Source organism: Aedes albopictus, chromosome 1 (assembly GCF_035046485.1).
Source record: "Aedes albopictus strain Foshan chromosome 1, AalbF5, whole genome shotgun sequence".
NCBI lineage: Eukaryota > Metazoa > Arthropoda > Insecta > Diptera > Culicidae > Aedes > Aedes albopictus.
The window spans coordinates 212,557,700-212,580,666 of record NC_085136.1 but is presented as its reverse complement, the minus strand read 5'-3'; the positions used below and the strand labels follow the sequence as shown (position 1 = coordinate 212,580,666).

At 39.9% G+C, this 22,967-nt stretch overlaps 4 protein-coding genes across 4 annotated transcripts in view; 1 reads left to right on the top strand and 3 right to left on the bottom strand.

Annotated features, from left to right (window-relative positions):
* LOC109430330 (tubby-related protein 4) overlaps positions 1–3,640 on the bottom strand; it is a gene marked incomplete in the record, with an annotated part of 266,514 nt that extends 262,874 nt beyond the window's left edge. The window contains 2 exon segments of the mRNA XM_062846210.1: positions 3,507–3,519; positions 3,583–3,640.
* A 19-nt stretch (positions 3,641–3,659) lies between these two features.
* On the bottom strand, positions 3,660–6,100 carry LOC134285459 (translocon-associated protein subunit alpha-like). The gene is made up of 3 exons (XM_062846211.1): positions 5,857–6,100; positions 5,043–5,762; positions 3,660–4,361 (listed from the first exon to the last, which is right to left on the bottom strand). Exons 1-3 carry the CDS (start codon positions 5,918–5,920, stop codon positions 4,276–4,278), a joined length of 870 nt encoding a protein of 289 aa, XP_062702195.1. The 5' UTR covers positions 5,921–6,100; the 3' UTR covers positions 3,660–4,275.
* A 4,484-nt stretch (positions 6,101–10,584) lies between these two features.
* LOC109412457 (probable prefoldin subunit 5) lies at positions 10,585–11,762 on the top strand. Its single transcript, XM_019686093.3, has 4 exons — positions 10,585–10,889; positions 10,963–11,093; positions 11,162–11,240; positions 11,313–11,762. The coding sequence occupies exons 1-4, from the start codon at positions 10,788–10,790 to the stop codon at positions 11,496–11,498; spliced, it is 498 nt and encodes a 165-aa protein (XP_019541638.1). The 5' UTR covers positions 10,585–10,787; the 3' UTR covers positions 11,499–11,762.
* Positions 11,763–21,278: 9,516 nt separating this feature from the next.
* LOC134286626 (glutaredoxin 3-like) lies at positions 21,279–22,413 on the bottom strand. The gene is made up of 3 exons (XM_062848268.1): positions 22,182–22,413; positions 21,683–22,108; positions 21,279–21,610 (listed from the first exon to the last, which is right to left on the bottom strand). The coding sequence occupies exons 1-3, from the start codon at positions 22,229–22,231 to the stop codon at positions 21,433–21,435; spliced, it is 654 nt and encodes a 217-aa protein (XP_062704252.1). The 5' UTR covers positions 22,232–22,413; the 3' UTR covers positions 21,279–21,432.
* Positions 22,414–22,967: the final 554 nt, after the last annotated feature.

Here is a 22,967-nt window from a genome sequence, read left to right as displayed (position 1 = left end):
CGGCAACGTCTTCCAAGTTTAAGGAGCTACTGTTTCGTGGATGACCCGAAAGCAAGCAACAGTATCACTTTCATCAACGGAGGCCGAGTACATCTCTCTGAGTCAAGCTGCCTGTGACGCGATTTGGCTAAAGAATCTGCTTGACGAACTTGGAGTTGCTCTACATCACCCGATCCCGTTGTTCGAAGACAACCAATCATGTATCCGCATCGCTGAGGAGCCAAGAGACCATAAGCGGATGAAGCATATCGACATTCGGTACAACTTTATCCGAGAGAAGATCCAGGACGGCGTTTTCAAGATCGTCTATAAGCCAACATCCGAGCAAGTTGCGGACATCTTCACCAAAGGACTAGCACGAGGATCGTTCGAACAGTTGCGGAAGAAGCTGGGGCTGTTCGGTTGAGCGGAGGTGTTGAGTGTGCAACCGACCACGCGTTGCCCTTAGCAACCTAACTAGATATAAGTTGTATTAGATCGTAGTAGGCTAAGAAATTTCAAATAAAATTCTTTCTCTTTTGTCGACGTTCTCACCCAGTAAAGACGTGTTCACGTGTAGCTCTGCCTATTTTATTAGAAGGCTCTGCCAGGAGCAAGCTGTGCAGGCGATGCGACGACGAAGGCCATAACGCACAAGGCTGCACGATTCCACCCACGTGTTTGATTTGTTCCGGGAAATCTGCGTACAACAGCCACCCAACCAACAGGAGGTCCAAGGTACCCGGCCTGCAGAAGAGCCGTAGCTGACAAACACCAGTGCAGGTAACGCAGCTGAACCTGAACCTCTGTGACGCAGCTCAGCAACTGCTTTGTCAGGCGGTTTCTGAGTGGAGGATGGATATCGCCATCATAGAGGACCCATACCGAGTACCCGCCGGCAACGGCATTTGGGTCGCGGATGGGTCTACTAATATATACGAGGGCTTCGTGGTCGCCAAGGTAAACGGGGTATTCTTCTGTAGCTGTTATGTGCCTCCACGGTGGTCGATCGAGCAGTTTACGCAAATGCTGGACTGCATAACGACTGTGCTGACAGGGCGAAGTCATTACCAAGATTTGGAAGAAGGAAGAGTTACCGGCGGAATAGATGGAAGGTATCGCCTATCCCATCTACAAAAAGGGCGACATGCTAGATCAGGGTGTCTACTCATAACTCAAAATGAAATTCCCTGAGTTTTCCAGGTTTTTCCAGATGAAATTTTAAAAGTTTATAATTCAAAAAATAACCCAAATTTTCTAAAAATTATAAAGGGTGACTTAGGGTATCATTGGCAGGTTTGTTCTCTTCGTCATGAGGGTTTTATGTCGGCCAAATTGCCTGAAACTTGACCATTGCTTGGTTGGGAAAGATTTGATGCCAACTCTGAGTTCAACAGCTGAAACCTAGGTTTCAAAAAAAAAAAAACATGACAAAGAGAACAAAACTGTCGAAAATATGTAAGTTTCCCTGCTCTTCAAAAATTCTATCAAGATTTCTGAGCGTAATTCCTGGAATTTCTTTCAAAGTTTCTTCCTGGCTTTCCGCAAGATTCTTTCACGAGATATCTGTTTGAGTACGTCCCGATATTACTTGCAAAAGTTTTCCGATATACTTCCAGAGATTCTCGCTGGATTCCTCCTGAAGCTCCATCCAAAACTACAGTCAACTTTCGCTCGTTGCACTAAGCTCTTAGCCCAATTAGTGAAAGACTTTCACTAGGTGGGCTGAGTTTTCAGCTGTCAAATAATCTCTAACAAAAGAAATTCAGGGCTACCAACCTAAAACGAAGCCCACCTAAACGTAGCCCAACGAACGAAAGTTGAAAGTTGAACGAAAGTTTCTTCAAGAATGTCATTGGTTGAGACAAGAGACAAGAGAAGAATTCAATGGGAAATATCAGCAATAACTCTTGTGGAAATTCCAGAAGGCACTCTGGAACAAAATTCTTAGGAGAAAGTCCAGGGTAAATTCAGAAAAACTCTGAGAAGCATCTCATGACCTACATCGGAAGGAATCTTCTGAGAGAAGTTCTAGGAGATACTCCGAGAGAAATCTCAGGTGAAACTTCAAAATAAACCTCGCGAAAACTTTTAAGAAATTCCTGTAGGAGACTAGGAAGAACATCTCGAAGAAAGCCCAAAGCAATTGTTTGAAAATATCACAGGAAAAAATGAAAGAAATCTCTTGAGGAACTCTTGCAGTTAATTCGTGAAAACTCCTTCAGAAACCATTGGAGGAACTTTAGTAGAAACCCCAGGAATAACTCCTTTAGCAACTTCGAAAGAAATTCTGGGAAGATCTTCTGGGGAAGTACCAAGAGAAACACCGGAAGAAATCGTGTAAAATTTCCATGAGGAATGTCAAAAGAAATTCTACGATTTATCCCAACATAAATTCTTATAGAGTATTCGGGATAAATTTTGGTAGAAATCCTACGACGATTTCTTTGAGCAAAACACTAGAGGAACTCCAGAAAGAAATAGCATCCCCGTGAAAAACTCCAGGAGAAATCGGTTGGAATTCAGGAATCCTGAAGGAATCCGGAAGTATACCTTTCCGGAAAAAAAAACAAAATGGAATACCAAGATAGTGTCAAAAATGCGGAAGTAATTTTATAAGAAATCCTGAGAGACATTCCAGTAGGTAATTCTAAAGATGTTCCAGAAAGAAACCCTGACGAAATTTCTGGGATAAATCCTTGTAGCGAAATTTCTATATGAATTTTTACTACCAGGTTTTTATTTATTAATACAACCCAATGTATTTTTTTATCGGAGTAAAATTTCCCGAGTACTTAAGATATTCTTTGAGTATTCCAGGTTTTTCCCTGTTAAATAGAATTCCCGGTTTTCCAGGTTTTTCCAGGTAGTAGACACCCTGTAGATTGCGGGAGCTACCGCGCAATCACACTTCCGTCCGAGTATTTACACTACATTACCTATATAAATTGTCGAGTACTGGTGCAGAAAAGAACGATGAACACAATTGAAAACAATCCATGACGACGAATGTCTATGGTTTGTAAGAACGGATCCGGACAATCTTTCGAGATATCCAGAAAATATGTATAAAAAGCAACACATGTTCTAAAGATATCTCCGATAACGAGTTGGTTTAATAAGTGGGTTATATCTCATGTTTAATGTAATTTTACAAACGTAAACGTAGACTTGGATGGTTCAGAAATGTAGAATATCCTAAGTGCTTATATAAAATCTATCGAAAATTTCAGATTCGAATCCGTAGCAACATAAAGTATCATATGGCTACTGAACATGCAAACTCCCATCAAAATACTGATCCGATTCTAGATATCATAAAACCTAAAACTTGACGTAGATTGAGAGAGAAAGACTGATTGAGACGGTAAAGAGGCTAGAATTTACAATACGTTCCACAGAAACTAGTACGAACCAATTTGATTGATCAAGATATGCTGATGAAATATGTTCTAAAAATGACTGCTCACTCTGATTCAACTGTGGGTTGATAAGATAAGTGAAATAAATTAAATTACTCACCTTACATAGACTGCATTCCTGTAAAAGAAACCAAGTTGTCAGATAAACTATGATAACTTTTATCTAACGAATTTGAATTACCTTCAGTCTTAGTGTCACTCAATTTTTCAGCTTAGCTCGTCACAAGGATAGGTCATCACCAAATAATTAACCATTCATTCAATTTACACTTGTCTTACGATTTTTTTTATATTTTGTAAAATAACTTAAGCAAAAAAACGCACTCGACAACGACAAAAACTTATCCATCTAGAAGAATTGGAGTCTGTCTGGATGAGCTTCCACAAATGAAGCCTCATTTCTGCCGTGTATTTTTTTCGTCGACACATCAAGTTTTCCCGAGTGCCACGGATCGTTCTAATGTTTCTCTCAGTTCTCTGCTAAATGTTATCTCAGTACACAGTCTCACTTTCACACCAAATCGGGGGAAGGTTATTTTTAATGGGTTAAATCGCGAACGAAAAACAAAAAAAAACATTCTTAAATAATAAACTTTGTGTCTCTTCTCGAATGGATGCGATGTTTGGAAACAGAATCTATGAGTAGTTGCGCAAAACCTTAAAATTACTTCTTATTTGTTTCACTGCACTGAAAAAGGAGGTTTCTCGCATATTGGCGCGCGATAGCTGAGGTTTTGCTTGGGATGAACACCATAGTCTCCCATCAGCTCTGCCTCTAGGACACCAGAAGTTGCTGCAACTACAGATTACAAGTTGCTTCCAGCTTCTGCTAGTTGTTGTTGATGTTGTTGTCACTTAGCTACTTAAATGCAATTTACTCGTCCGAACCCGCTGCTCGCTTGGCCTTTCGTTGCCGTGGGCTCTGCTTGGGGGATACTTTGCCGCCCTTGGGAGAGTTTTCTGAAAACAAAGAAACAGTATTAGCCTCACAATGCTGCTTATGCAAAGTGTATTAAGCGACTCTCAACATGGTCTATTACCAAACACAAATCAATGCACACACATCTGGTTTGACTCAATCAGAATTTCATAATGTCTAAAAGGATGTTTGCTCTACACTTCTTCCGTTTATTACTTCATATACCATGTATGTGCATTAATAGTTACAACTATTATAAACATTCATTAATCTCAAGTTTTTAAATTTTAAAAGTAAACTACTTCTAACTTCTACTTTTTTTCTTGAAATTAATAATTAATTTAGTGTAGAATTAGCATAAGTTAAAATACACGTAAATACAAACAAAAAAAAAAAAATAATTAATGATTTATGACAACGATTTTTTTTCTATAAGGGCCTGTCTAACTGACAATATTGATTTCTCTTTGTCAGCTGTTATTACAGAATGTGCGACGTTGAGTTTTTTTCAGATTATTTGGTTAAAATCCGCTGGGTACGGGTACATCTTGCTATACGAACAAGAATAATTTAGTTTGATTAGATCAAGTTAGCGAAAGAAAAATCGATCGTCATTTAGACAGACCCTATTAATGAAAAATCATTGTCGAATTGTTTGATCAGTCGTCGGAATGAAAGTGATAGGGTATACTGAGTTCAGCTAACAATATTATTCTACTTACGGATCTTCTTCAGCGTCTCAGCCGGGATCCAATCGTAATCCACGTCCTTGGTGTTGGTGGTTCCGGTTTCAACGGTCTTGCGAACCGCTGGAGACCGCTTGCGCTTGCCGTACGATCCCAGGAACTGCTGGCCCAAAACTAGCAGCAGGACCACAACGGCGGCCAAGAACACATACAGGAAGAACGTTTCTCCGTCCAGTCCCTCGTCGACCTCGGTGATGGACACGGTTTCGTTGAAGACGGCCTCGGAGAACTGGTTTCCGCTGGCATCGCGATAGTTCAGTGCAATGTTCAAACCGAATGGACGTCCGGCAAACGATTCCGATGGGAGGAACGAGTACGACACGGTAGCTTCATGGCCTGGCTTGATCTCACGATTGTATGGAATAGCGGAGAAGTTCTGGATGTAATAGTTGAAATCCATTGGGTAACGGAAGGAAGCTTCGACGGTTTCTACGATGAAGTCATCGCTACCCTTGTTGGCAAATCCGACTAGGAACTCAACTGGGTACCCGGCAGGAAGCTCAAGCTGGGATCCGCTCGAATGCAGAGGACGTGTAAACAGAAGGAACGTATCGGCGTCGGGAGACTTTGTTGTTTCCGGTTCATCATCCGTCTCCGCTTCATCTGTCTGAGTCACCGAAGCATCATCCGATTCAACCTCCACATCCAGTTCTTCGTCCAATTCATCTTCCGTGGCATGGGCCATCAACCGGGAACCTAAAAAAAGAAACATCCAAAATGTTACGAAATGCCACGTCGGAGTGAAAGTAACCCTCGTGAGAGCCGATTTCCAAAATATCACGCAACTTACCACCGTCCACGGTCAAAAGAACCGCTGGCAGCACCAGCAAAGCGAAGATCAACAACTTCTTCATCTTAGAAACAACTTTTCACTCGTAAAACCACACCAAATTCAAACCAAACTTGCCACCGAAATTTCAACTTCGAAGCAGCAGACGAAGATGCTGCTCAACGGGATCAAACCAAAGGGAAAAATGAACGAGCGAGCGAGCCAACTCCACAAGATGCCGCGACGACTCAACAACGAATGAAGAAAAAGCTGAAAACGTCAGTTCACGTGGAAGCGAAGTGACAAAACGTCGACGGCGGTTTGACATTTTTCTGACACGAACGCGCCGCCACCTCGCCATCTCGCCGCCGGTACGAACGAGGGGTAGTTCGGTGATCAATCAAATCAACCCGCTCCACAGTGGTTCATTTTTACGAAAAGCTGGCAGCTGATTATTTCTGGAGCTCGATTTGAAAAGGTCGTATGTGCTTTTGTCGATTAAAAATTCGATCAGTTGGATTCGCTTATTATAGCAAAAACCGTTGAAATTGAACAAAGTTGATACATACAGCAGAATCATCACAAAACAGGCTTTCCGTTCCATCATTAAAAGTCTCCAAAATATCTTCTCTATTGCTACAATAACTAAAATAAACTGATCGAATTTTATATCGACAAATGTACATACGACCTATTCAAATCGAGCTCCAGATTTATTCCCAGGGCCCTACATTTTCAATTTCAATTGAAATTTTCAGACGAAGTTTGTAAACAATGGTTTCAATCGTCAATGGAAACAAGGCGCCGTCGTCGTCGCTCAGCCCGACTGTCATCGTCACCGATGAACCGACGGTGCTGCGTCGTCGCAGACGCCACTTTGTTTCGCACTCACAAGCTCACGTACGCTCGTTCGACATCGAATGAATTTCTCTGTTATAACTCAATTAATGAGTGTAACAACCGGCAAATCTGTGTAATGTTAATGTATGCTATGCATATTTTACTGAAATAGTTCATTACCCATAAAAATATTAAGCAAACATACATTTTAGACAGTTTGATAATTTCAATTGAATCCCAGTCGGTGTGAAAATGAGCCGCCACCCGTCGTTGCGTCGAAGAAAATGACAAGAAGGGCGGCTGAAGCGAAGCGCATGCATGTTGTTTTGAATGTTCCCGTCGTCGGCGTCCGTCCGATGCTGATGGGCGCTCGCTGTCAGCGTCATGTTTTGGTTTCGACGATGTAGGCCCCTGTTTATTCCAAAACCGTGCGCCGGACATACGTCGGGCAATGCGCTGGATAGAGGACCAGATACGCTTAGAGTCCCTATAATTAGAGTCTGGCGGACTGTCACTTTCGACCGGAGCCAATCGAGCACACTGAGCCAACTCTCCCGATCATCGTTATATGTCAGTCCTATATTATTGCACTATTGGAATATCATATAAATCTAATCTTGGGTTGAAAATGGGAAATGAGAGTTATATGCGACGCATGTGATATGACTCTCAGATCGCTATTATACTGTTATGTGCCTTGCATTTTGCTTCTATCATGTGGGCTGGGTGCACCAATGTATATGCAACTCCAATATTGCAGACTACATCCCAAATTGGACTATCACACTTTTTATGGTACGCCTAAAAAGTGTGATAAAAGTGCACATTTGCCTCGGATCGTCTCGACGTCTTCGGGGTACTTATTCCTCCATTTACAAGGAATAAGTGCACCGAAGACCTCAATTCGATCCGACGTATCCCTGCGTTGTATCACACTTTGAAGGTGTGTGCACACTATTGTGTCAGTCCAATTTGGGGTGCAGTCAGCAATCTATATATATAAAAATGAGTTTGAATTCTCTTTGAGGCAACAAAACTCAAGAACGGCTGAACCGATCGGGATGACTCTTGCACGGTTTGGTTCGTATTCATGGTGGCTGTGTTTATATACATAAAAAGTTACGAAAATCATTCCAGAAGTATAAAGAATGTAAAAATAATATTTTTTCATGGGCCGGGAACAGGGCCGGGAAGAAATTTGCCGTGATTCAAATGAAATCAATCTAGAGTGCGTTGCTGCGATTTCCTCAACAGCTGTCAAACCACCATATCATGGCAAGACAAAGTTTGCCGGGACAGCTAGTATTTAAATAGTTATTTAAGTGAACAATCTCAAGATTGTTATTTAAGGGTCTGGGTCAATTGGAAATTAAAATTAATTTTAACTTAAATTTGACAGTTCGGTAATTATTTCCTTAGGAAAACTGTCAAGTTTAAGTTTCGAACTGTCAAATTTAAGTAAAATTTTTTTTTATTTCCCAATAGGCTCCTAAAGTCCTATCGAGATTCTTGTTTTAAACCACAATATATGGTTCAAGAGTACATATTTACTCATTTTTTGACGTTTTCATTAACCATAGTTGAAAATATATAATTTTTATTTTTTTAGCCTTTTGTCTTGTTCCTAGCTTATAACACGTACTTTGAGTGATTTTTTTTCACCGTGTATGTCAGATAGGAACATTTTTGAAATCCCAGTGAGAAAAATGTCGAGCTCAGTCACACAAGGTTGACCTCAAATGTCAAAGTAGAACTATTTACCATTTTACTTATTTCGAATTTTCTCATTATTCCTTTGTTTTTCAAGTTCGAGTAAAGTACTATTCCGATTAAAATACCATGCTGGATCGTATTATTCAATATAAGCGAGATTTCGTCTTTAATTTTAGGACCCTATTGGCTTCTTTAACGGTGTTGAGATAATTTTCATGAATTTTGGAGCCCGAGAACATATTTAAAAATCAATTTGAAGTTTGTATAAGAGCGATTTGTCGAATCACTCCTCGTCGGATTTTGTACTGGGCGGAGCTGTCAAACAGTTGCCCAGCTGTCAAAAGGTGATTTCAAAAAATTGCTTTGAAATTGATTTTAGTGTAAACTTCTTGAATTAATGAAGAAATGCGATGCTTTGCTTTAGAGTGTAATTGTAGTTTAGTTGAGTTGGGTGTAGAGATTTGAAGAGCGGCCCCTCCAACAGCGAGATGAGCAGTTCGAGAAAAATTGTTAACGCGAAGACAACCAATAAAAATTTGTTTGAGTTTATTCGGCGTGTTTTGTTTGCCATCCGGTTCCCGGTCTTCATTAGGTACCAAAATAAGGTTCTAAAAATCTGAAAAAAAATCATAGTGGCTCAAAAAAAGGTGCTCTTTCGTATAAAATCAAAAAATCAATAATATATTATATTTCTTAAAATATATTATATTATTTCTTAAAATTTAAAAACCCAATTGGGTTTTTAAATTTTGAAAAATGTATTCATTTTTTGATTTTATACGAAAGAGCACCTTTTTCTGAGCCACTATGATTTTTTTCAGATTTTTAGAACTTTATTTTGATACCTAAAATCAACTTCAAAGAGATTTTTCGAAATTACCTTTTGACAGCTAGGCAACTGTTTGACAGCTCCGCCCAGTACAAAATGCAACGAGGGGTGATTCGACAAATCGCTCCCATACAAACTTCAAATTGATATTTAAATAGGTTCCCGGGCACCAAAATTGATGAAAATTTGGATTTCGGCTCAGTTTGGCATGCAGATTTAGAATATGGAATTATTGCGAATCTTTTCTGAAATCCGCATACCGACCAACAACTCGTGCGCCGACAGCCCATGCGCCGGGCTGTGCGCCATACAAAATGTAAATAAACAAGTGTCAAAATGGTTCGCGCCAAGAGCTCTATCTCTCTTAGGGTTCGGTTCCATTTATTGTCTAAAACATTGAACTTCATTATGTCTGGAAATAATGTACAACAAAGATATTATTGACGGCAACAACGCTTTTACCACCGACAAACCGACGTGACACTCTGTTTCCAAGATTGGCAAGACATTTGAATCCAAAACCGTTTAAAAATCGTAACTCGTTCTGTCATTTTCGTCTTTGACAAAAGAAACCACGAAGAAGATGTCATGAAACAACGAAACAAAATCCAGCTGATCGATGTAAACATCACATGCACTCTTATTTCTATCTAACCTTTAGAAGAAATAATATACCGTACAATGTAATTGCTCAACGGGTTCAATGGAATTCCTCCACATAAGACAAAGTAGTCGAAAAGTAATCAAATAAAATATTCCAAACACAAGAACTTTCAGTAGATGACATTGTTTTTCATCGATTATACCGAAATAACTCCTTACTACTTAAAATATTGATTGCGGATTATTACTTGAAAATGAGTAAAATAATTTAACAAGTTAAAGGTGATGTACGCACGCACACATGAAGAGGAAGCTGTGTAAATCTTCGCACAGATGGTGCTAGTGATTGAAAGAGGACCCTCTTGCCAAGAAAAAATGGGAAATTTGTATTAGCTGGCACGTCGGTTTGTCGGTGCTTTTACTTCATTAAACCACTGATTAATAGTGATTTGACTAGTGAAAAACTTGGCGCATAGGCAATCGGCGCGCAAATTGTGCGCTGGTGTGCGGATTTGAGTTAATCGTCGCAAAGTGCCCAACACACATTATACCCTGGCGCGCAACCTAGAGGTCGAAGAGAAACTTGTCGAAATTCTAAAAATTCTCGAGAAGCTCAATATCCCAACACCGCTAAAGAAGCCAATTGACACAGGCCCTAATATCTCTGCATGCATGAGTGTTTTTTTTTCAACGATGAATTCCCGGCATCACTGTTTGTCGGAGTACTTGACGCAACTGGCTCTTGGTTTAACTTTGACATTTCAAGAAAAAAAAAATAAAAAAAAGCAACACTCGGTTCGGTTTCTGATTTTTCGTTTCTGGTTGGTGCTTGTGAACTCCTAGAACGGGAACCACACAGCTCGTCGTCTTGTTTTTTGCCTTATCCGGTAAATAATCGATTACCGGCCAGTGAATCCACAGAGTTTATCCTGGATTGTTACCGTTAAGTAGTGCCACCGTCCCAAAAATGTCCGCTATTTCCGCCAGTGAGAAGCCGCATATGCAGCAGGTCGATCTGAACACACTTAACCTGCAGCAGCTGACTCAGCTGAAGAATCAACTGGACCAGGTATGTGGGATTGGGAGAGGTCGGTCCGAAATGGAACGATCTATTAACTGGCGGTATTTTTGTTGCGTTTTAGGAGCTGACCGTTTTTCAAGAATCACTGCAAACTCTGAAAATGGCTCGCGTGAAATACTCCGGCTCGAAGGAAGCACTGGAACAGTTCAAACCCGACTGGAACGAGAAACAGATTTTGGTGCCACTGACGGGGTAAGAGAGGACGGGAGTTATACCTTCGTTTGAGAACTTTTCCACTACATTTTTATTTTGCTACACAGGAGCATGTACGTTCCCGGGACCATCAAAGATGCAGACAATGTAATCATCGACATTGGAACCGGTTACTACGTGGAAAATGTAAGTTAATTTTCTTTTATTGTAATGAGCTAAGCTCGATTTACATTTTCTCCCTACGAAACTTTCCCGTAGGACTTGGAAAGCGCAAAGAACTTCTTCAAGCGGCGGGTCGATTTCGTTCAGGAACAGATGGAAAAAATCGAAGTTCTGGGCATGGAAAAATCCAAAATCCGAGATGCGATTCGCGAGGTGATGGAAATCAAATTGTTGCAATTCGAGAAAGAACTGCAGAAGAAGCGAGAAGGAGCAACCAACTAATTGCAGAATAGTATAAGCTGGCAGACTTCACACTAAAATGCTTTGGTTCAACATACTCTAAGATGTTTAGTTTTTTCACTGCTCCAACGCTAATTTCATATTTTTTACCGAATGTTTGTATTTATTATGAAAGCTTTCATGCGCTAAAAATGTTTCAATTCACTTCGACTTTACGCTAAACCAAAAGTAGCTTAAGCGTCAAATTAACATGCACATTTCTTCGTTGGACTCCGGGATTAAAATTTGCATTTACCAACTCACCAACATAGTTGACTTATTACTTTGTCGAAAGATTAGGTAGGTATACGAATAAGCGTCCAGACTCTGACTGCATTGAGGAAGAATCCTGTCATAAGCATAGCATGGCCGACTGGGGGTGGCTGTCGTTATCGACAAGGTCGTGGTCTTGGTCGGCTCATTTTCATCCGACGACTTATGCGCCAAATTCAAATCTAGCAAGTGGTCTTTCATACGAAAAGCGTTACAGGAGGGGGAGGGGGTCTAAAATGACCAATTTTAGCGTTACGAATCGTCAAACCTATTCGATTCTTCGATGGCTCTCTACGAACCTATCTAAATATCTATCATTGCTGTTACTCTGGCTCTCGGGGCTGTTCTGCTACAGTGTGAAGGTTCAACTGATGACATACCTCATCCGATTGCGTATGCAAGTAAAAGTCTCACACCAACTGAGCCAAAGATATTGCCAAACTGTGAAGGAGGCTCTCATATTGGTGTGGGAAGTTAGCGATTCTCTTGTTATTTGTTGGGCCGTACCTTCGAATTAGAGGCTGACCACAAGCCTCTAGAAGCGATATTCAAACCATTGTCTCGACAGTGTTATCGAATAGGAATAGAGCGCGATGGGTGCTTCACTTGCAACAGGGTGGCCACTCAATTTTAGTTTTGGAATTCCCGTCTTTTTGCCGGTACGATTTTTCAACTTTTCCCGGTTTTTCAAAATTACCATTTTTATAGAATGTAACACTTAACTCTCGTTTTACGTAAAAATTGGAACAATGTAAAACAAAATCCACTCCAAATTATGCATTAGTAAATACTAATACTTTTTTTCAATAAACGATATTTAACAACGATTACAGTTAAAAAATATCAAACTGTTTTAGCACTGTCTTGCACCATCGTTCTAAATGATGATGAGATTTGATATTTTTTAAGCTTTTCTTTTACGTGAAGCTTGTTTTTTACACTGCAATGAAGAAGTAGTCTACCCTCTCCGTCTTTTAAAAATGATCACCAACCAATGATTAATCAATGTTAGGTCACGCCGCAAAAGCTCAGCTTATTGGACGCAGTTTAATTTGCTCTAATTTCTCCCTAAAGCGGGGATAAAAAAATAAAGTTTAGCTGAAACCAAGTGTAATTCTGAACAAAATGTTTTATTAAATTTGACATCAATCACTTTACCTCAGATGTGGAGTGATTCGAGTAATATGCAATCAAACGAATCGATTTCAGGATCTTACAGTGTGACAGTGTGAGTAAAGTACTGTCCACTATAGACACTATAGATTCCATAGACTCGCGAAGCCGAAGACAACTGTAGCCAAACGAACTGTCAGTTGGTGTAGCCAAACGAGCATGACGTCACGATTTCAATAGCGACAATGGATTGCGTGACGTCATATTCGCTCGGTACACTCTAAATTCACGGAAAAACACACTAAAATCGTATTGCTCAACCATGTCTCCGCGAGTCTATGGAATCTATAGTGTCTAAACTGTAGGCATCGTAAAGTGAACGTTGAACAGAAAAACCACAGACAAACAGACGTAACACTCTGATATTTTGCATCGTACACCGATTTAACGGTCTATTTGAAAATTTGATAGTTGGCCAACTGACCACCCGTGGCGCTCGCATCGTTTTTGCTCGAGTTTGACGTTTGCCCACTACCGCCACCTAGTTGACGGTCGACCAAACTCAGTCCTTTTAGCATTGGGCGAACATGTTTCCGTGACTATGATTTGATTTGAAAAATGTTCGAAGTGTTACGTCTGTTTGTCTGTGGAAAAACCCTCGGAAAAACCTGGCTGGTACTTACGCTGTTTCTGAGCACTTAAATTTTACTTGAACAGTTGTCTGGAAATGTTGGCCGAAATAAATTTGTCCAATTTGTCCAAAGTTTTTAATCACAGAGGTCTGAAAACAATTTTGGACTAAAGACGTAGTCTTGCCAAGCTGTGGTGGTTTGACAACTGTTGAGGTCACAACGTCACCGCACTCTTTGGTTTCATTTCAATCGTGTTGATTTCCTTCTCAGCACACGGAAATCAGTACTTTATCAATTTTCTTACTTTTCTAGTTAATTATCGTAACTTTTTGGACATATAAACACAGCCAACACGAATACGAACCGAACCGTGCAAGAGTCAAGCTGATCGCCCGGATAAAAATTAACCATAGGGTGTTTGGTGAAAACCATTCCTGCACCATACATTGTACCAGCTACAATAATGTGTATTGTAATGAAATGGTTCGCTAAAAGCTTTGCACATTGTAGCTACTATACATTTACAATCGATTTTTATGAATCAATATATAATACTGTTTTTCTTACGTTTGAACCATTCACTTTTCCGAAACATTATTTTTGCGTGCGTTTTTAATTATTTATTCAGTTTTTGATTTTTTCCGTGCTTTGTTTTGTTGGTGTTTGTGACTTTTTTGATGTAAAGAAAAGGAAAGAGAAAAAAGTGAATAAGTTGAAACATCAATTCAATGTCAATAAAATGTTCAAATAAGTGATAAACCGGATGTCCTAAGAACTGCAGATCCAAAAGATATGGCGGGCTAGATATGTAGAGTGCTATGAGAGGAATACGAATGTATGTCAACCCGGAAAGACGCAGATCAGATTACCGTAAATCAGTGGATGAGTTCAACTAGTTCAACACTATTATTTCTGTATTTGCATTTAGGGGAATTTTCTCCTCTTCTCTCATGTGAACTTGCCTTCGACCACAACCGAATCAAATGCGATTGACGATCTTTATCTTTGACGTAGAGCCATCTTTAACATATGAACTGGACTGAACACACTGAAATTATTTTTGTTGTAGTTACTACCGAATCCATGGTAAAATTAAGAACTGCGCCAACGATTTTCAACCGAATGCAAAATTCTGTTAATTGTACTGAAACATTGTCAATATTATCATGCGCGCCGTACCGTTGACTGAAAACATTCTTGATGCTACTATTTTGGCATTGTTACTTTGACCACGTTTATCTGAGACGCCCATCATTCAAGTCGACGTGGTCGAAATTAAAATACCAAAATAGTAGCATCAAGAATGTTTTCAGTCAACGGTACGATTCGCATGGTAATATTGACAATGTTTCAGTACAATTAACAGAATTTTGCATTCGGTTGAAAATCGTTGGTGCAGTTTTTAATTTTACCATGGATTCGGTAGAAATTACAACAAAATTTATTTCAGTGCACTGAAAGAACTGCTAATATAGGTTCGTCTGTGGGTTCGCTTTTAAACCTAACTTATACTTGAATCAAACTTGACAGTTTTCTAATGAGTTGTTATGTATTTCCCCGTGTATTTCAAACTTTAGTAAAAGTGGAGCCTCAATATTGCAATAACGGTTAAGCACGCCGTAATACTATGTGTACTTCGTCACCCACTTCATGCAACTACATTAGTGGTCTAATAACACTTAGCGCGCTCGGCATAGTTCCTTCACGTGTTGACACAAATAATGCTTATTTTGCAAAACCCGGCTATCTGGCTAGTGGGACATGGGAGCCTAAGCTTCAACTGTTATTGCAAGCAGAGACTACTCAGACTTAGACGTGGGCGATCCTATATATGATGGGTTATCCAAAACGCTCTGGAGAATTCCCAAAGCGCATTCTTATAATGCTAGTAAGCCTAAGATCACAGAGAACAGACGTTTAAGCTCGAACAAAAATACGTCGTAATCGTGTGTAAAGGATTTAAGTGCACCTCAACGCCACCAACGGAGACAGCTCCACATATAAAGTCGATTTGACCCCACGATGGCAGTGTTCATCGTTAAAATACATTAGCCCACAATACGACACGAGCGCCAAACGGCCAAAAACGGCGAGCACTGGAAACAAAAATGACAACACAACAATGTAAGTGATGGGACGCCAGCGCCGCGCAACGGGAGCATAACCACATACTCTGATATGACCGTTACAAAGTTTTACACAAGGCAGAAAGCGAAGATAGACGTCTGTTCTCTCTATGTGCTAAGATGCCATTAACAGGGGGAAAATGACAAGATAATATACCATGTTTATGTTATGTAAAACAATACAACATAACAAAAGAGAACCATTCCAAAACCATTTGATTAAATGTATAACCAGTAGTGAAATTACAATTAAAAACAATCTATTTACGGTATATTTTATTGTTTGAAACCATACATGTACCATACAATATACGGTATATTAAAACCCACCTATCAGTAATTAGAACAATTCATTTACAATGTATGGTTTTGCAAAAATATATATATGGAGCAAAATATTTTTTTATATTGTTACGATACTTAACAACCCGTATAATATATTGTAAAAATCTTATTTACAATTCACTGTATGGTATTTACATTACATCTTATTGTTTTTGTATTTTTATTTTTACAGTGATGTCTATTGTAAAAACATGGTTCTAAATAGTACTGTTACAATACCACGTTCGGTTTTTCTACTGTATTTTTTATTCGGGCGGTTCATCCGTTCGTGAGTTTTGTTGCACTCAAAGACACTTCGAACTCATTTATATATATATATATAGATTAATCTTTTATTTCTTACGACTTTGAACAGCCAAAAACAGCGTACCCGAAAGAAACCTGAACAACATTTTCTGCAAATTGACTTACTTCAAAATAGTTGTATTTTTTTTTTTTGATAATGGTTCCACTATTTAAACAAGAAGTTAGTAGTTGATTCAAAACTAATTGGGTTACAATAATATTCTGAAAACCATTACATCTAATTCTATTTGTCTCAAGTTCGTCGAAAATGTTAAATATTCTAATCGAAAGACACAATTCTTTCTCTTCAAACTCACTTTTGATATTTAACCCTCTACTTCCCATGGTTGCTCTAGAGCATCATCGATGTTCGACAAATTTGAAACAAACGGAAATAAATAAATATGATGGAATGGTTTTTTTGCAATTTCTCATCGTAATAGGCTGTTTTACCTCACGCAAATCTGACAGGAAAAGGCCTACTTTCCCACACCAAATTATCAGTGCTGTAATGGTTCATTACAGCACTGATTTGCGTTGCGTAATGAACCATTACAGCACTGTTTTCAGTTTTGATCAACTTCTTGATGCTTTCTGGACGCAGGTTTGGAAAATTGTGACAACTGCACAGTATAACCTGCTATGATCAGACTTTCTTAAACATGGCTATGGGAATCTGTGTGCAGTTTGATGAAAAAGTTTTGTTAAAAACTATCCTCAAGTGGTAGTTTATGAAATTGCAAAAAACGTTGTACGCATCTCGGTGCAGAACTCGATTTTTACAGCACTCGTCGTACTTATCCAACTCGGCAAGCCTCGTTGGATAAGTGTACAACTCGTGCTGTAAAAATCTTCATTCTGCACCTTGTTGCGTAAACTACTATTACAATATAACTATAACCTCATTAGGTAAACCCAACTACTAACACACGTTTCAATAGTAGAACTATTGATAACCATTCAGACAACTAATGATTTACAACTGTAAAACTTTTTCGTTGATTTGGAAAACTTTAGCCAGTTCAGAATAAGTTTTGTTCGAAAACTTTTTTCGGAAACGCTTTCTTGACATAGAAATAGTCGTTCAAAATCGTGGAAAGGGTTAATCCTTTATGAAATTGTTTATGTTTGAAATGATGCTGAAGTTTATTCGATAATAAATTAGCAAAATTTCGAGAAAAGCAAGGTTCTAAATCGATAATTTGAATTTAGCTGTCTTATATAGATATATCTTATCGATGAGTTGTATAAAATTCAAATATGTTCACCAAATTTCTCTCAACAATAATTTTCCCGGTAATCATCTCAAATTCCCGGCTTTTTCCCGCTTTTTTCCCGGTCGTTCTGAACTCCCGTCTTTTTCCCGTTTTTTTTCCGGTTGGGTGGCCACCCTGTTGCAATGCTTTTTGCTCAACGTGGAATATATAACAATCTCGAGTAGTATTGCTGACTAATAGCAACAATCAATATGCAACTCACAGTTCGCCCGTGGCTCCAGTTTCGTCATATTTTCAGCGACCCCAATCCCCCAGTACGTAATTTACGAATGCACCTTAGGAGGCGGCGCTTTTGACGCTTTCAACTCGTTATCAGAAAGATCTATCTTCGCTCTTTCTGATAACGGGCCCCAGATGCGTGGGTGGATCGAGATGAGCCCTACAGCGACAGAAACAATGTTTGTTTACAAAACGAGTTAGACCCTTTAGACATGTTAATGCAGATATTTTCCTTTGTTTATACAAAATGTCATACACAAGTAGGCACCAACATTTCAAAAGGGCGTAACTGCTTTTTGAAATAGTGTCTTCTCTCAAAGCTGTGGATCGTATGTTCAATCTTTTGGACAACCTATAAGCACTAAAAGAGAGCTAAAATCCCCCTGTTTCTGATAGTGGGGATGGATTTCATGGAAAATATGAAATACGATCCACAGCTTCAAAAGAAGGTACTGTTTTGAAATGCAGTTTCGCCCTTTTGAAATGTAGGTGCCGAAGTGTGGAGCCTCGTAGCCGTGTGGTTACGGTCACCAAGCTTCAAACCACACCTTGGGCGAGGGTTCGATTCCCGCTCCGGGCGATGAAACTTTTCGTGAGAATAGCTTTTTTTCGTATTCCATGCTTCGTGTAATCGTTCGTAAAGTTTCGTTCTGTCTGCTCCGCCGCCGGCTGAAGACGATGTCTGTGTCTTTTAAATTAATTTTATGGATTTACTGAATAAAGTAATGAACAAACATCGGAAGAAATATTGCAGAAATATATATATATATATGAAAATCCGTCACAGGATCAGTCGAGGACTTCTTTGAAGGTTTTGTCGGCATTTTTGTTTATTTTTTATGTCAAGAACTGCTCTAAGTGGCAAATGTTGGCATACGCGAAGATTAAGGTTTCACGGTGCCGTTGGAACTCAAGCTTGGCAGTTATACGAGAACAGTTTATCACTTCGAGCTAAACCGCAGGGAGTTTGCCACGTAGCCGGCCAGCTCTTCTGTCACATGAACCTCGAGAGTCGTTCCTATCACATCTCTCTGGACACCAGCCAAGATCTGGGCACAATGATCATCCCTTTTTATTTGCTGCTGGTCCACTCCGGCCATCAGTGCCCGACAGCCGTCCAGCTGCATACCAGAAGGCAGAAAAGTACCCGCTGCTTCCCATCTATTTTTTTCTTTGGGATAAACAAACAAGCAAATCTCGTTTTCTTGGTTACGATGTTTCTGGAATAAGTTTGCTTTGATAGAACAGTGAAAAAGGGCGGTGAATTGAAAATTTAACGCGCCGCTTCAAGCGAAATGCCGAGCAGGCGAAAATAAATACTGGGGGAGCGAATGGCGTCACCAATCGAAATGAATTTGTTCCTGACCTTAATATCTTAGTGTTAAATCTATGCTAATAGTGTCGGCCGGTCGTTGATAATATTCTGGGGAAGTTCAACGCCGAAAACAAGTTCATGGTAGTCCAGTCGCCGACATGGAATCAGCAGCGATTGATCTCCAAGACACAGACAAACAGACGTAACACCTTGAACGATTTTCATGGAAATCCATCTCCCAGTTCACACTACCATCACCTGATGGTAAAGTTGCACGAATCACTGTGTTGTGCAATATCGTCAACAGAAGGCGCTAGTGTGGAACGTCAAACGCATAGAAACGCACGCCTCTGGTTGTGAAAGCCACAACTATGAAAATTTAAAATTATCGTTAAAAGCGTGGTCGATGGAAATTTCGCAAGTGTTACGTCTGTTTGTCTGTGTTCAAGAGTTGGAGGAATCAAAGGAGACGGACTCTATCACTGTAGCAGTTGGGATCATGTATTTTACCTTCTTTAACACATAGGCCTTTCTTTCGAATTAAATTTATTAAAAATGTATTGGCATCAAGCTGTTAACTTTTTCATCGAATAATTTAGCCTCTTTGAAACACTGTTTTTCAAAGCTTTCATAGTTTTTTTTAACTCTTTCGTGTTAAATACGCAATATTACCATATTACCACAACGATGGGCACACTTACCCTAAATCGAGCCCCAAATACACAATAAGTGAGAAATACGGAAACAGGAACAATGAAGGGTCTGTCCCAATTGGCGAATTAAAATTGACCGTTCTCCTAAGGAAATAATTATCGAACTGTCAAGTTTAAGTGAAAATTAATTTTAATTCTCCAATTGGAACAGACTTTAAGTATATTTCTCTTTTATTCGTGTTCAAAAAAAAAAACATAAATAATTCTGAAGTCCTACATAGTAATTTTACTTATTTTCTAAAGTAAGAGAGAGCGATGCTTTGGATGAATTCGAAAAGGGGCATGTCTTTGATCTCTCTCCACAGTAACGTTTTCTTCAACTTTTCCTCCGTCGGTCTCATCTGATCGGTAGAGGGAGTAATTGTCTTTCTCGGTGCAATCCGAACATCAGGATTGAAGCTAGAAGTTGTCGTTACAGTGTTCTTCCTGCTGGAAAGCTCGTAACACTTCATAGAACTTACAATGAGTCCTATCCTTGGAAAGACCACCGAAATTGTTGTGCCATCCTTCAACTGCGTTAGACGTTTTAGGCAAATCATTCTCCGTGCTCGATTTCACCGACCAGAACTCCGGAGCGAACCGCGGTTCGCCTCGACGCCAACTACTTTTCATTTTACCAAACACGTAGGTATGTTTTTTTTCTAAATAATCGTAAAACGGCTTCATTGTGTTTGGTGCTGAAGCACGAATAGCAGCAAGGCAACTTCTTGCGGATCCAAGAAAACTAAGGTTTCTGGTTACCTAAATTCCATTTGACATTAAGGACAAATATTTTGAAATTCCGCTTCAACAGTGCATAAGAACTTCAGATGCACAAATGACTGTTAGTACGATCGGAGGATCAATTATGATTTTCAATTTGAATGGCTTCTCGTACGTAGCTTCTTTCTTATTTGGCAGAAGAAAATAAGCAAGAGGCACGAACATATGGCCATTGCCATTTTTGATGGGAGCGGGACATTTGACATAAAGTCATTTGGCATAAGGTCGTTTGGCATAAAGACATTTGGCATAATCGACATTTGGCATAATCGAAATGCACCCTTCTTTGTTATGCCAAGTGACCATTATGCCAAATGATCGTTATGTCAAATGTCTTTATGCCAAGTGACCTTATGCCAAATGACATTATGCCAAAATGACACAGACCCGTGCCCAATGTGCCGTCCATGAGAACACGAATATTTCATATTGGATAGCGCCCAAGAGGTGCGTGAAGAAAGAAAATTACAAGACAGTGTAAACTGAAAGTTTCTAGTGTTCGAAACTAGAAACTTAAGAACTGTCATTTCTTGTTTCTTGTCAAAAAACGGTTTCTTGAGAAATTCAGACAAGGAATTTCCCATGCATTAAGATAGGCTGAGAAATTCCTTCTGATCTGCAAACAGCCCTTTAGAATGCTCAAATGATGCTCACAATTCCGCGCTTGCTGCGATTAAACTAAGGCTTTCGAAGAATTATTTCTCGATTAAAAAAATCTTCCGATTCATGTTACACTCTCTCCTAGTATTTGTAAGCCATTTTGTGTATCAGTGAACGAAACCCCAGAACATTTTCAATAGATAAAAGCATTGTCTTCCATGTCCCTCGCGGTTAAAATACTTACAATACGACTGGAACTTGAACTGGGGCTTATCCACTAAGCATTGAGCGTCGCGTTCAGTTCGCCAGCGGTCAGCAGTTCTTTGATGATATCGAGCCCTCCGATCAGTTCACCTTTGACGTAGACCTGAGGATAAGTAGGCCAATCCGAGAAGACTTTCAGACCCTGTCGCACCTCCTCATCCGTCAGAATGTCGAATGTGTCGTACTGCACCCTGGACAAAAGAAACAAAATTTGAATTTCAAATCAACCATCATCGCTTTCTGTCTCCCTCCGCATAACCAACCCCGTCTCATTGATGATGCCTATCAGCTGCTTGGAGAATCCACATCGAGGCGTGTTTCGATCGCCCTTCATGAATATCATAACGTTGGAGCGATTTATCAGTGCCTTCAAACGATCCTCTAAACTGTCCCCGCTTTCGACCGTACTGTCTCCGGCGCCGGCAAATTTGCGGCATTTGGCCGTCAGCGCAGCGACATCCACTCCGTCGATTCTGTCAACTGCCTTGCCAGCTTTGAAAAATATGACCGTCGGAACTGCATCGATCTGATGCTTTAGCGACACTTCCGACAGATCTTCCGCCGGAATGTCCAAAAATTGAAGCCCACCAAACGGCGCCTGCTTGGCCATCTCGGACATAACGGCCAGAATCTGTTTGCATTGGTCAGCCCATTCGGCGGAAAAGAGCGCCACCGACACCAACGATGACCTAGCCGAAAGATAGCAACAGTGTTGATAAGAACCCACATCGGAACCACCGAAGAGAAAAGCGAAATACTCACCCTATTAGCTTGTTGTACTGATCGACACTGGTCACATTTGTAACGGCCATGCTGCTGGTAGTACCTATCTTCACAAAATGTAACTTAACCGAAAGGGGAAAATAAGGAAAGCACCGGTTTCTGGTGCGGAGAACCTACGGCGGCAGCTAAAATTGGAAAATTCGAGGTAGATTGTGGAATCGACGAAGTCGCGACGGGAACTTTGACGTTTCGGTGACGGACACACCGAGAGCTGGGAACAAAAACGAACACACTGACATTTCAATTTCAGGGGGTTATCCAACTAATGTCGACTAACCCGACAAAGAGAAACACTCCGACAAATTATGGCGAACATTTTGAAATTACCTAAAATTGTTACGTCAATTTTCTTGTAGTTTTGATTTCGCAATCAAACGATTGTTTCCAGCATAAAAAATTTGATATCCTGATGCGTTGCAGGAAAAAAATATCCCGTAAAATAATCGTAGATGTGCGTGACTGCGAGGAACCGTTTTTGCCCATTATCTCTGAGGTAATTTTTGATCTGGCAGAAACTTTTCACAGTGGCAGCCATTTGAATTAGCTTTTTCAAAGGTGATGAGATAATAGGACAGATCGGTGAAGTACTAGATTTGTAGTAATGAGCTGAATTTATGTATGGTGAGAAGCTCAATTCTCCGTTTCTGCAAAGAAATGGTGCAAAAAGCGTGGGTATTATGATTCCTTGCCTAATTTGATGCTGTTTGAGCAAAACTTTGGGCAGCAGTGTTGTTGTTTTCTCCATTTCTTGCAACATAAACAACA